General features: G+C 66.8%; 1 protein-coding gene across 1 annotated transcript; it reads right to left on the bottom strand.

Annotated features, from left to right (window-relative positions):
• Positions 1-3,004: 3,004 nt before the first annotated feature.
• Positions 3,005-6,490, bottom strand: NKX1-1 (NK1 homeobox 1). The gene is made up of 2 exons (XM_053900698.1): positions 6,025-6,490; positions 3,005-3,891 (listed from the first exon to the last, which is right to left on the bottom strand). Exons 1-2 carry the CDS (start codon positions 6,488-6,490, stop codon positions 3,005-3,007), a joined length of 1,353 nt encoding a protein of 450 aa, XP_053756673.1.
• Between the last annotated feature and the right edge of the window lie 4,777 nt (positions 6,491-11,267).

Here is an 11,267-nt window from a genome sequence, read left to right as displayed (position 1 = left end):
GGGCACATGGCGGGATGGGTGGGTGGCCCGAGCCGGCAGTGGGGGTGAGGGGGCGGTGGGGGGTCACGGACAGAGGGAAGTGAACACACTGGGGTGTGCCCGCTGGAGGGTGTGGCCAACAGCTGGGTGAGCCCATGGCCCCCGCGTGCCCAGCTGCCGGCGGGGGGGTGGGTGGGGGGGACGGAACAAAGCTGGGCAAAGGGGCTGGGCAGGCAGGCAAGGAATCGGGCAACGCTGGAGGGTGCTATGCGGCGGTGGCCGGTCGGCTGGCGGCCCCCTATCCACTCTCCCCTTTTCACTAGGAGTTGCCACCGACTCTAAAAAACTACATTTCCCAGCCTCCCGTGGCAAGGAGCGGTCACGTGACCAAGCTCTGACCAATGAGTTGTGAGCAGCCGTGTAACATAGGCTTCTGGGAAAGCGCCTTAAAAGGAAAAGGGGTGTGCCCCTCTGCTCCTTTCCTTCCCGTTTGCTGCCTGGAATGGGGATGTGATGGCTGGAGCGTCACCCTCCATATGGATCTCTGAGGATGAGGACCCAGCCCAGGGAAGCTGTAGCAGATAGTGGGATGGAATAGGGTTTCCAAGGGCTCTTTGTAGGTGTCATGGCTGCCTGGGGCTGCCAGCGGCCAGATTTTCCTCACACAAAACAAAATAATCTTTCGACTTGTGTTCTTTGGATTTTCTCTTTCATGCAGCCAAAGCCAATCCCACTAACAGGGGACCACAGAGCGCCAGCTGTGGGCTGGGCACGGAGGGAGACGAGGAGGGCTGGGTGGGTGGGGAGCGGCCTCATGGGGAGGGAGCTCTGTGTCTGCCTGGGCTCGGCAGTTCCTGGGCCGGAGCCTGGGGGTCAGTGTGGTGAGCAGAGCCTCCCCAGCAAGGCCCTCAGGGAGGCCTGTATTCGTCTGGGCTCATACTTGCAGGGCCTGTGCCTTGCTGGACAGGAGACTCCTCCCAGGTGATGGAAACCACGCGGGTGTGTTCTGGGATTACAGATGGATGCGACTGCAGCCAGGACTGGCCCTCGGAGCTCGAGGAGGGGCCATCCCTCGGTGCACTCGGATCCCAGGACTGAGACAGCCCTTCCTGGCACTAACAGCGAGGTTGGCCCCCCGTGGGGCAGGGGCAGTGCTGAGGAATCCGGAAAACCACCACTCCCCTCTGCCTCTAGCTCAGTCTGGGCGCGCTGGAGACGGGGCACCTGGGAGTCTGCCTCGTCCTCTCCCTCTGAGGGCGGTGGAGCAGCAGACTCCCCTGGGCTCAGCAGGTGGGCTTAGGGGATGCGGGGGCTCCCTGGAGCACAGACCCCACACCCTCTCGGTTGATAGGCTTGCCTCCTCTGGCCTGTCCTCCCGGCTCGGGAGAAGCGGAGGCTGTGGCTTCCTGCTTTGGCAGCCCCTGAGCCCACTTGGGCTAAGTTCACCGCAATGCTGTGATTTGATTTTAGGCCAAGAGCCTTCTGGAACTTTCTGGAGCTCTGGGTCTCCTCTGTCAGCTGCCTACACTCTGGGTACCCAGGCCTCAGTGGAGAGACCAGGGGTGTCCCCACCTCCTCTCCCCTCTCCCGTTAGATTCAGCAGATTTGAGCCCCACTCCTGGGGCATGCTGAGCTCCGCCAGTGGGAGAGCCCCCCTCTCGGGGCGGACGGAGTCAGTCAGCAGGGTTACTTAGCAGAAAATCTCCTGGTGCCGGCGCTGTGCGGGTGGGGAGCAGGGGCGGGGGGTGGCAGGTGGGGTGGAGCCTGGGGCGTGGTGGGCAGGGTGGTCCCAGCTGCCCCTCGGCCGCCCTTTACCCACTAGTGATGGTGAAGCCAGTGGGGGGGGGGGCGCTCTCCTCACTCCTACCCAGGCAGGTGGGGGATCGCTGCCGCCCACCCCCACAGCGCCTTCTGGCTCGCAGCTCCAGCCTCAGCCCCCAGCCCTACCCAAAGTGGACGGTGGCGGGCTGCCTGGCGCAGGGAAAAGTTGCGAGAGCTCAGCCGACTCCTCGCACGCGCAGGGGTGTGCTCGCCTAGACACGCGGCCGCGGCGCCCCGGCTCCCTCTGCGGCGCTGGGCTCCGCGCGACCAGCCCCACGGGCCCCACGGCGCCCCGGGTCCTGCCGCCCCTGCGAGCTCTTTCGGAGTCCAGGCGGCCCCGTAGCCTCGGCTCTCGCGTCGGGCAGCCACCCGCCCCGGGGGCCGCCGCCTCTAGCCTCCCCGCGTCTCCGGGGCTCCAGGAACCCGCGTGGGGACCGCGACCGGAGGGGAACCCGCCAGTCGGTGGAGGAGAGGTGGCCGCGCCGGGCTGGAGCGCTGGACTCGTGCGGGCCGGGCTTGCGGTCCAGCTCGGCGCTCTCGGGCAGGCGTCTGGAGCCCGGCGCGCCCCAGCTTTCCTCCGCTGGGAAGCGACGGGAGCTCGTCCCTGCGGGGCCGGGGGAGGATGCGCCCAACACCCGCGGCCCCCGCCCCGCCCGGCTCCGTGGCGCCGGGCTTCCCGCACCCCTAAGCGCCCCCCAAGGCTCCACGGAGGTGGAAGGGGGGCGTCCCTGAAGCTAGAGGATCCGGGGTGGGGGAAGGGGAGACGCGGGGACGCGGGACTCTTGGACAGTAGCCTCAGTCGGCCAGCACCAAGCGCGCGCGTGTGGCGGAACCCAGACGCCATCCGACCGCAGACTTTGGCCACGGGACACCACGCCCGCGGGGAAACCGAGGCCTGAACCCAGCGCCTGGTGCAACAGCTCCCGAGGCGCCTCGGTCGCGCCAAGTACGCACCGACGGGACCGGACGGGACCGGCGCAAGGCAGCGCGGGAGCCTGAGGGACGCGGGTTCGGCCTCCTGCGGTTTATTGATTGAGTCAAGTTCAGCAAAGTGCTTCCGAGCGGGCCGAGCCCGGCCCCGACGCGAACAGTCGTTTATAAATTTAAAACTCTCCTGTAGCAACGGGCTATGTACAGAGTCCACGACCGAGGCCTTGCACGAGCGCGGCGGCGGGCGCCTCCGGGTCCCCGTCGGCCGCCGCGCTCACAGGTGCGGCGCGTAGAAGGCGGGCGCGCCGTAGGTCTGCGAGCCCAGCACGAAGGGCGACAGCACCGCCGGGCTCGACAGGAAGGGCAGCTGCGCGGCGCACACCAGGCCGCCGGGGCCGTGCGCCGGGTACCCGGCCGGGCCGTGCATGGCGAGCGGCGCGCCCATGGGCGGCGACGGGCTGAGCGGGCTGAGGCCGCCCGGCAGCCCCGCGCCCGGCCCCGCGCCCGGCCCCGCGGCCCCGCCGCCGCCGGTCGGCGCGCTCGTGTCGGCGCCGGGGTTCTGCTTCTTCCACTTGGTGCGGCGGTTCTGGAACCAGATCTTCACCTGCGTCTCGGTGAGGCTCAGCGACAGCGCCAGGTTGAGGCGCTCGCACACCGACAGGTAGCGCGTCGCCTTGAATTTGTTCTCCAGAGCCACGAGCTGCTCGTAGGTGAAGGCGGTGCGCGCGCGCCGCGGCTTCCCGGACTTGGAGTCCGAGCCCGTGCGCTTCCGCTTGGGCTTGGCCGCGGCCGCGCCCTGCGGGGTCGTCCCCGCGCCCCCCGACGCCGCCGCCGCCGCCGCCGCCGCGACCCCCGGCGGGCCCGGGGCTCCGGGCGAGGTCCCGCGGGGGCCGGGGACTGCAGCCTCGTCCACCGCGCCGGGGGGCGCCTCGGCCTCGGCCGCGCCCGGGCAGCCCGACCCGCGGGCCGCGAGGCCGCCGCCGCCGCCTCCCCGCGCCTCCTCCGCGCCGCGCGCAGTCCCGGCCTCGGGCGCCCCGTCGTCGTCGTCGTCGTCGTCGTCGGGCGCCTCGTCCCCGCTGTCCGCGCTCGGGCTGCGGCCGCCGCCGCCGCTGCTGTAGCCGCTGGCCTCGGCCTCGTCCGCCTTGTAGGGGTCGCCGGCGTCTGCGGGCGGGCGGGGAGCACAGCACAGTCAGGACGCGGCGCCCTCCCTCCCGCTCCCGCCCCGGGGAGGGTCCCCTTCTCTCCGCTCCCCCCCCCCCCCTCCTCTTCCCCTGGGCGCTTTCGTTCTCCCCCCTCTCCCCTCCCGCGCGCCCGGGGCGCCTCGCTATCCCTTCCTCGCTTGCTTCTCTCGAAGCTTCCCCTGCGCCGAACCTCCCGGGCCGGGCCCGGCCGGGCCGGCCGGGCCGGTGCCGCGCGCGGGGTTTACAGCGGAGTGAAGGCTCCGATCGATCCGCGGGGCAGATACAAACTTAATTAAACTCATTTTGTGTAATGTACAAACTAGTTAACGGCCATTTAATTTATTTCGGCGTAGATTACCCTCCAATTACGGAGAGGCGAGGGCCAGCCAATTACCCAGCATTTTAGAGCCAGCGGGCCAGAGGCGGCGGTGGGGTTGGGGCCGCCTGCAAGGAGTGGGGGGGCTCCTGGGGACCAGAACCGGCCGCCCTGGCCCCGATTCCACCTCAAGCCTCCCGGGCCTGGAACGTGGCAGCAGTCCTCCCCGCCGCCGAAACCCGGGGGGGTCTGGGTCCTGACCAGGAGGTCCGGTCCTGGGCGGTGGGGGTCCGGAGCGGGTGCTAAGTCGGGGGTGTGTCCCCGCTAGGCCCAGTCTGCGCAGCAGCACGGCTCCTCCCAGCAGAGGCCCCTGAGGTGGCTGCATTTTGAGTCGGGGAAATTTGCAAGAAAGGGTCTGTCCTGGGCAGGCCCTGGGAGGGCATCCGCGCAGACTCCACCCCCACAGGTGGTGGTACCACCGACCGGCCGACCGGGAGAAAAGCCAGGCAGGTGCCCTACACAGTGCGGCCCAGTCGGCACCGAGGCCCCTGCTGTTGAGTCAGGTTGACATGGAGAACCTGGGAGACAAACGTCAAATTCGGTACCAGCAGACTCCTCCAGGGCAACTGCAGAGGTTAGGTGGAAGTCGGCAGGGCAGGTGGCCTGACCCCCCCAGCCACACCCCTTGGCGGGAGCAGGGGCTATCCCCTAGGGGACCCTGAGAGCACCTGGCCATACAGCCCTGCCTTGTCCCGGGGAGATCTGAGGAGGGAGAGGGCCTGGCCTGGCTCCCTCCCTGAAGCCGCGAGAGCCAGGGCCTTCCGCTGGGATGGGCTCCCGATGCGGGTGCAGGCTCGGGGTGGAGACTCCCAGAACCCAGGCTAGGCCCAAAGCCCAGAGGGTTTCCCTCCGGCCGGCCTGGGCTTGCTCCGCCTCCATCTAGACCCCACCTGGAACCGGCAAAGCCAAGTACCTGAGGCCCCCATGCCCCAAGGCTGCGGCCCCAGCCCCGGCTGCCCTGCGCTCGCTCCCGTCCCTGCTCGGCGAGGGGCTGGGAAGTTGGAGGGAGAAAGGGCCGAGGAGGGGGAACCAAAAGCAATCAGGAGCCGGTCGAATGCAATTCTCGATCAATAGCGGCCCCTAATAAGTGTAATAGGTTTTAATCGAGTAATTATCCGAATTTTGACCCTATAATTTAGATGTTCGGGGGGAGTTTGCAAGGTGCTTGAAAGAGATATGCATGCTGCCGTAATGGGATATCGACCGGGCCGGGGGCGCGGGCCGCCCCATTACCGGCCGCTTTCCGCCGCTAAGCACATTTCCCCTTAACTGTAATCGAAGGGATTTAATTGTTTTTCCAGAGATAACCAGCGTTTTGTCACAATTAGTCTGATTTGTCCCAAAAAAAAAAAAAAAAAAAAAAAAAAGGAGGAGGAGGAGGAAAGGGGGAGGAAGGGAGGCCTTCGGGCGGCCGTGGTGGGGGCGGGGAGGTCACGGGCCCGCAGCCTCGCAGGCGCCCTCCTCCTCCGGCACCAACTACCTTCCGAGGCCGGCCCCGCGGCCCCGCGGCCCCGCAGCCCCGGGACCCGCTGGCGGAGCCATCCCGGGAGGCGCGGGGCGGCGCGGGCCCCGGAGTCCGGGTCGGACGGAGCCCCGCGCGCTGCGAACTTCGCACACCGCCCCGGCACCCTGCCGGCCAGGCGCGCCGAGGGGCCCAGGAGCGTGAACGCGTAGATGCGGCCCGTCCCCCCGCCCCCCCCCCCCCCCCGCACCCGGAGCGGGCCGCGTCCTACTCACGCGGCGGCTCAGCTCCGGTGGCGGCCCCAGCTCCTCTAGCGGCGGCGAGGGCGCGGCGCTCCAGGTCCTCTGAGCGCGGCGGGCGCCCCGGGGCGGAGGGGGCCGGGGCGGAGGGGGCCGGGGCGCACGGGGCGCACGCGGCGGGGCCCAGAAGCACACAGCGGCGTCTCCTGCTGTTGAACTTGTTGGGGTCCAGAATGTCCAGCACCGAGAAGGACGTGGGGCGCGGCGGCGGGCCGGGCCGGGCCGCCCCAGCCCCTTCGGGCGCCGCGGGCACCGTGTCGCTGGCGGCGAGCGGCGGGGGTCCCGCGCGGGCGAAGGCGGGCAGCTCGGCGCGCCCGTCCATGGCGTCCCGGGCGGTGGCGGCGGCGGTGGCGGCGGGCGGTGCGGGCCCCGGGCCGGGCCCGGGCGGCGGCGGCGGCGGCGCCGGGCCGTCCCCGGGAGCCGCCGGGCCGCTCGCGCTCATGCCGGCCTCCCGCCGCTCCGGCCGCTCGGGCCCCGCCGGCTACTGGGCTCCCATCCCCGGCGGCCCCGGGCGCCGCCGCACGGCCCGGCGCAGGCGGCCTCGGGTCGGCTGGCTCTCGGCCGCTGCCGCCCGGCGCTGCCTCCGCCGCCGCCTCAGGCGCCCGCCGCGCCCGGCCCGCGCATTTATGGCGACCCCGCCGGCGGCGCCCACGCGCCCACACGCCGCACACACGTGCGCCCGCAGGCGGCCGCGGGGCGCCGCCGCCCTCGTTAGCGCGCGCGCCTAATTGGCTGCGAACGGCCCCGGGCGGAGGAGGCGGGCCCCGCGCGGGACACACGGACGGAGCCCCGGGCCCGACCGACAGACGCGCAGCCCGGAGCCCGAGTGCGGGCCGCGATCGGCTGTCGCGGTCCGCGGCGCGTCGCCGCGCCTCCGCTCGTCCAGAAACGGTGCGCCTGCCTCCTGGGCGAAGGGGGAGGAGCCGCCCTGGCTTTTAAATAATTGCGGGATCGGTCGGCGGAGGGGCCGCGGAGGCCCCGGGTCGCGCGGGCGGGCGAGCGCGAAGACTCGGCCGGGACATCCCGGCGCGGGACGCGGCGGGCAGGCGGCCTCTCGTCCGGCTCCGGGGCGCGCAGTCCCGGCGCAACCGCGGTCCCCGAGGCCCCGGCGTCCCTCCGCGTCTGGGGCAGGGGGGTGGGGTCGTGGCGGGGGCGGGATGGGGGGTGTCCCCGGAGGGAGACTCTCGGCGTCTTCCGCGCGTCTCCAGCCCCCTCCCTCTCCTTCGGTGGACCTCGGTCCCGCCTCTCCCGGCCGCTCGTCTCGGGGTCGCCTCTCGAGTCTCTGGGTCTCCCTGGCTCAGGGTCTCTGTCCCTCCGGCCCCTCCCGCTCCCGCCCCCTTCGCGTCGTCAAACTAGGGCCCGGCCTCGTGTCCCCGCGAGGGGCGGGGCCGGCGGCCCCTGGGTCGCTCATTAGAAGTGGGATCGAAAATGAGGGAGGCCGGACGGCTCTCCCGCCCCCGCCCCCGCCAAATGGGGACGGAAGAATCGTACAAACGGCAGGCGGCCTACATAAGAATCGATACCCTTCAAGTAAGGGGGCATCGTGCGGCAAACTCCGCCACCCCCGCGCCCGGAGAAACCAGAAGCCCCGCGGGCCGGGGCTGTATTTGCGCGTATTCACCCACAGCTGCCACGTGTGCACCACCGGGCCCCGCGGCCCTCGGAAGGACCGGCCAGCGTCGGCGTCCGAGGGTAAGACCGCTGCTGCCCCTCGGCGGCGCCCTCCCCCCTCCTCCCGCCGCAGAGCCCGCGAGCTCCTCGGCCGCCGTCGCGTCGCCGGTGGGACCCAGGTGGGAGCGGGCGGTGGGAGCGCGCGTGCGAGGGTCTGCAGGGTGTGAGGCTGTGTGTGACGGGCGTGAGTGTGCGCGCGGGCGTGTGCACGAGCGGTGTGCGCGCCACCTCACACTGCGGTCCCCGGAGCCTGCTCCGCGCACAAGGACGGGTCCTTTGCAATTACCGCGGGCAATGATCCTTTGGAAGCAGAAATTAAAAGTTGGGAGAAATAATGGGGGACCAATCGGCTGTAATTTGGGCCCAGCTCGGACATGCTGAGCCTCAGGGAGGCTGGGACTGGGGGGGAGGCAAGGGCTCCCCCCTCCCCTCCCTCCCCTCCCCTCCCCCGCGTGCTGGTCCATCCCGAGATTCTAATCAGACCCACAACACTGTGTCCTTCCTTGCCAGGACTTGATTATTCTTTATCTTTAAATTATAAATCACCTCTGGGGGAAGGAGGGTGGATAATCTCTCATCACAGGGAGGTAATTATTTCCTTCCCGCCCCCACCTTCCTGGTGGGACTCTTAGGCTCTCTCTACCCCTCCCCCAGCTAAGTTTGAATATAGATGTGCACACCCCATTCACACACACACACACACACACACACACACACACACTCATTCAGCAGCAGGCACCGTATACAGTCGCAGATTCATTCATGAGCACCTGGGCACACCATCTCAGGCGCATGACCCACTAATGCACTCGCGTCCCTGCAGCCAGCCTCACCAGTGCCCACCAGCTCTGCACTGGTCTCGGTCCCCTCTTTGATGCTTTCCGTGAGGAGGGCACACAGGGCCTCTGCCTGGCCAGTCCCTGAGCTGCCACTGCTCCCGCCACGCCCCCCCACACCCCGGCACAGCATGAGGTGCCCTAGGGGCGGGTCCCAACTACAGACCTCTGACCTGGCTCTACCCCTCATGTGCGGGCTCACACTCCATGCCACACAGCACCTGTCCCCTAGCTACTGCAGGTCACCAGGGAGGCACAAACATGGCTGTCACAACCCCCACACCCTGCCGGGTGGGCAGGGTGTGGACGTGGGTCTGCTCTCACCCCCGTTATACACACTGCACACCCGCAGGTGAGGAAGAGAGATGTGAGGCGTCTCGCTACAGCGTTCATTCAACACAAACACACGTAAGATGACGTTTTATGTCCTGGAGATGCAGTACAATGTATGGTGAGCATCACTAAAGCATAGTAGAGGGAACACAGTATATGAAATATGCTATGTAATAGGCATAATCAAATAACATATTGTAATATACAACCAAGCACATCCACACACTCAGCACAGCAGGAAGTGCTCCCTGCCCAGAGGCGAGGGCTGGCTCAGGGCTGAGTGTTACTGGGACAAAAGTGCTGTGAGTGTCCTGGAGTCTGGAGGTGCCAAGACTCCCTCCTTGGTCCTCCTCTCCCTCTCTCTTCCGTGCTGTCAACAGTCTAATGGGAGCTGCAGTGGTCTGAGTAATGAACTGCAAAGTCTGGCCCAGGGGAGCAGGGGGAGGGCGATGGGGTGTGAGGGGAGGCCTCCAGAGCTCCGTAGGCAACCTCGGGTCACGTTCCCATGCGAAGGGGGCTGCTGTGTGAGGACAAGGCTCAGGGAGATCCTAGCATCCTCTCTTGCCCTCCCCCTCCCCCGTCTCTTAAGAAATAACCCCGTTCACGGGGATGCACAGCACCCACCCACCCTACTCTCTCAGATACCCGGAACAACCCTCCCCTCCCCCCAGCTTCAACTCGGAGCGTCTAGGGCTAGCTATAAAGACGTCCTTTTGCTCCTAATCACAATTGATTGTCAATTAGACCCTCATTTGTGCAATCTTTGCCCATCTGCCATATCGGGTTATCTCCAAGCCACCAGCTTCCCTTGCAGGGCCCCAGGTGGGCACTGACAGGTGAAATCAGTGCCTGAGATAGGGATGCCTCTGCCTACCCGGTGGACAGGAGACACCCCTTCGTTGCTAAGCCTCCACTCACCGCACATCAGTCAGGACCAGATGGGGTCATTGGCAGGCTGGGGTGGGGGGTGTGCACCAAGACAGTGACCGACACGGAACAAGTGTAGAAATCTGGGGGAGGGACTGGGGCTGAAAGGTTTTAGAAGTGGCCCAGGGAACAGTAGTGGGTGGGGACTGAGGTTATGCAGAAGAGGAAGGGGAGGTGTTGGAGGGAGAGGTACAGGGAGGGCTGAGCTTCCAGCCGTACCCTCTCCCCAACACCGGAGTTTTGGGGACTTTGGGGTGCACAAGAGCAGGTGGGACACCCCACCACTAACATATGTGCCTATGAACCCCCTACTCAGTGTCTCCACCTGTCATTTGTAGGGGGTTGGATTCTCTGTGATTTGTATACCTTCCCCTTGGGAATCGAGTAACAACACAATCACAGCCTTCGTGTACATGGGGGTGGGGGGTCCTCCCTTCTCTTGCTGGAGAAGCTTTATCGGGCAGGATGGAGGGGCAGCAACGTTCAGGGGTCTACAGGGGCACATGGATGGATAACCCCCGCTTTGTACAACGTTTCATGCAAAGCATACCCCCACCCCAGACTGCCCAGGGCCCTCCCAACATCGCTGTGAAATATGCAGGGAAGGCATTATCACCTCCATCTACACATTAGTGTTCTGACTCCTCGAGTCCATGCCGAGTCCCGCTGATGAGCTGGTGTCTCTGAATAGGCCAACCTCCTGTGCGCCTGTGGGGAGGATGCAGGAGGCAGAGGAGGAGGATGAGAACAGGAGGCTTTTAAGCTCCCTCCTCGTGGAGAGGCGAGAGGTAAGAGGATTCTCCACCCCCTCTGCTCCTCGGGGAACAATTTTGCTCACCCCGAGTTTGAAAAACGAGAGGGGAACTTTCTAGTTATTGATTTCTTTATTCATCTTCTTTAAGATATACCTCTCCTGGGGTCTCCTGACTTCTCGAGCAAGGGTACGCCACACTCAACAGCAGAGAAGAGATGGAAACACGGGCGTTTGCCTGCGCCCTACGGACCGCGCAGCCGCGGCACCAAGGGCGTCTTCAGACCCACAGACAGAGCCAAAGCACGTCAGCACCACGGACAGCGCACCCTCCGCCGGGCGCCCCCCCCACCCCGCGCGCTCGAGCGTTCAGCACCGCGGACAGCGCAAAGTGCCACCCACCGCTAAGCTCTCCTCGGTTGTCCACCTGCTGTAACATCTGTGCCCCGAGCTTGGCTCGCTTCCCTGGACTCTAGGATATCCCACCGGAGGACGAGGGCGGCAGGCTGTGTGTGTGGTGTGGCGTCCGGGCACAGTGCGTGCTACCCCCCAGCCCATTCACATTGGCCAAGCCAGGGCCAACCAAAGGGTAGGGATTTTTACAAGGTTTTCACTGTCCAGGTTTGAATGCTTCTATTTCTAAGCTGCATGAGTTCAAAGATGAAAAGCACGTAGCACTGGGCCTGGATCATGGCAAGGAG

This window comes from Panthera pardus, unplaced genomic scaffold, assembly GCF_024362965.1.
Source record: "Panthera pardus isolate Hobbes unplaced genomic scaffold, ASM2436296v1 HiC_scaffold_13, whole genome shotgun sequence".
Lineage (NCBI taxonomy): Eukaryota > Metazoa > Chordata > Mammalia > Carnivora > Felidae > Panthera > Panthera pardus.
The sequence above is the reverse complement of the archived record's forward strand: the minus strand, read 5'-3'. Positions and strand labels throughout refer to the sequence as shown.

Excerpts from the sequence above, each read along its gene's own strand:
- NKX1-1 (XM_053900698.1), bottom strand. The coding sequence starts at position 6,490 with ATGAGCGCGAGCGGCCCGGCGGCTCCCGGGGACGGCCCGGCGCCGCCG. Across the intron at positions 3,892-6,024 it reads CACCGGAGCTGAGCCGCCGC|ACGCCGGCGACCCCTACAAG; the intron begins GTGAGTAGGACG and ends GCCCGCCCGCAG.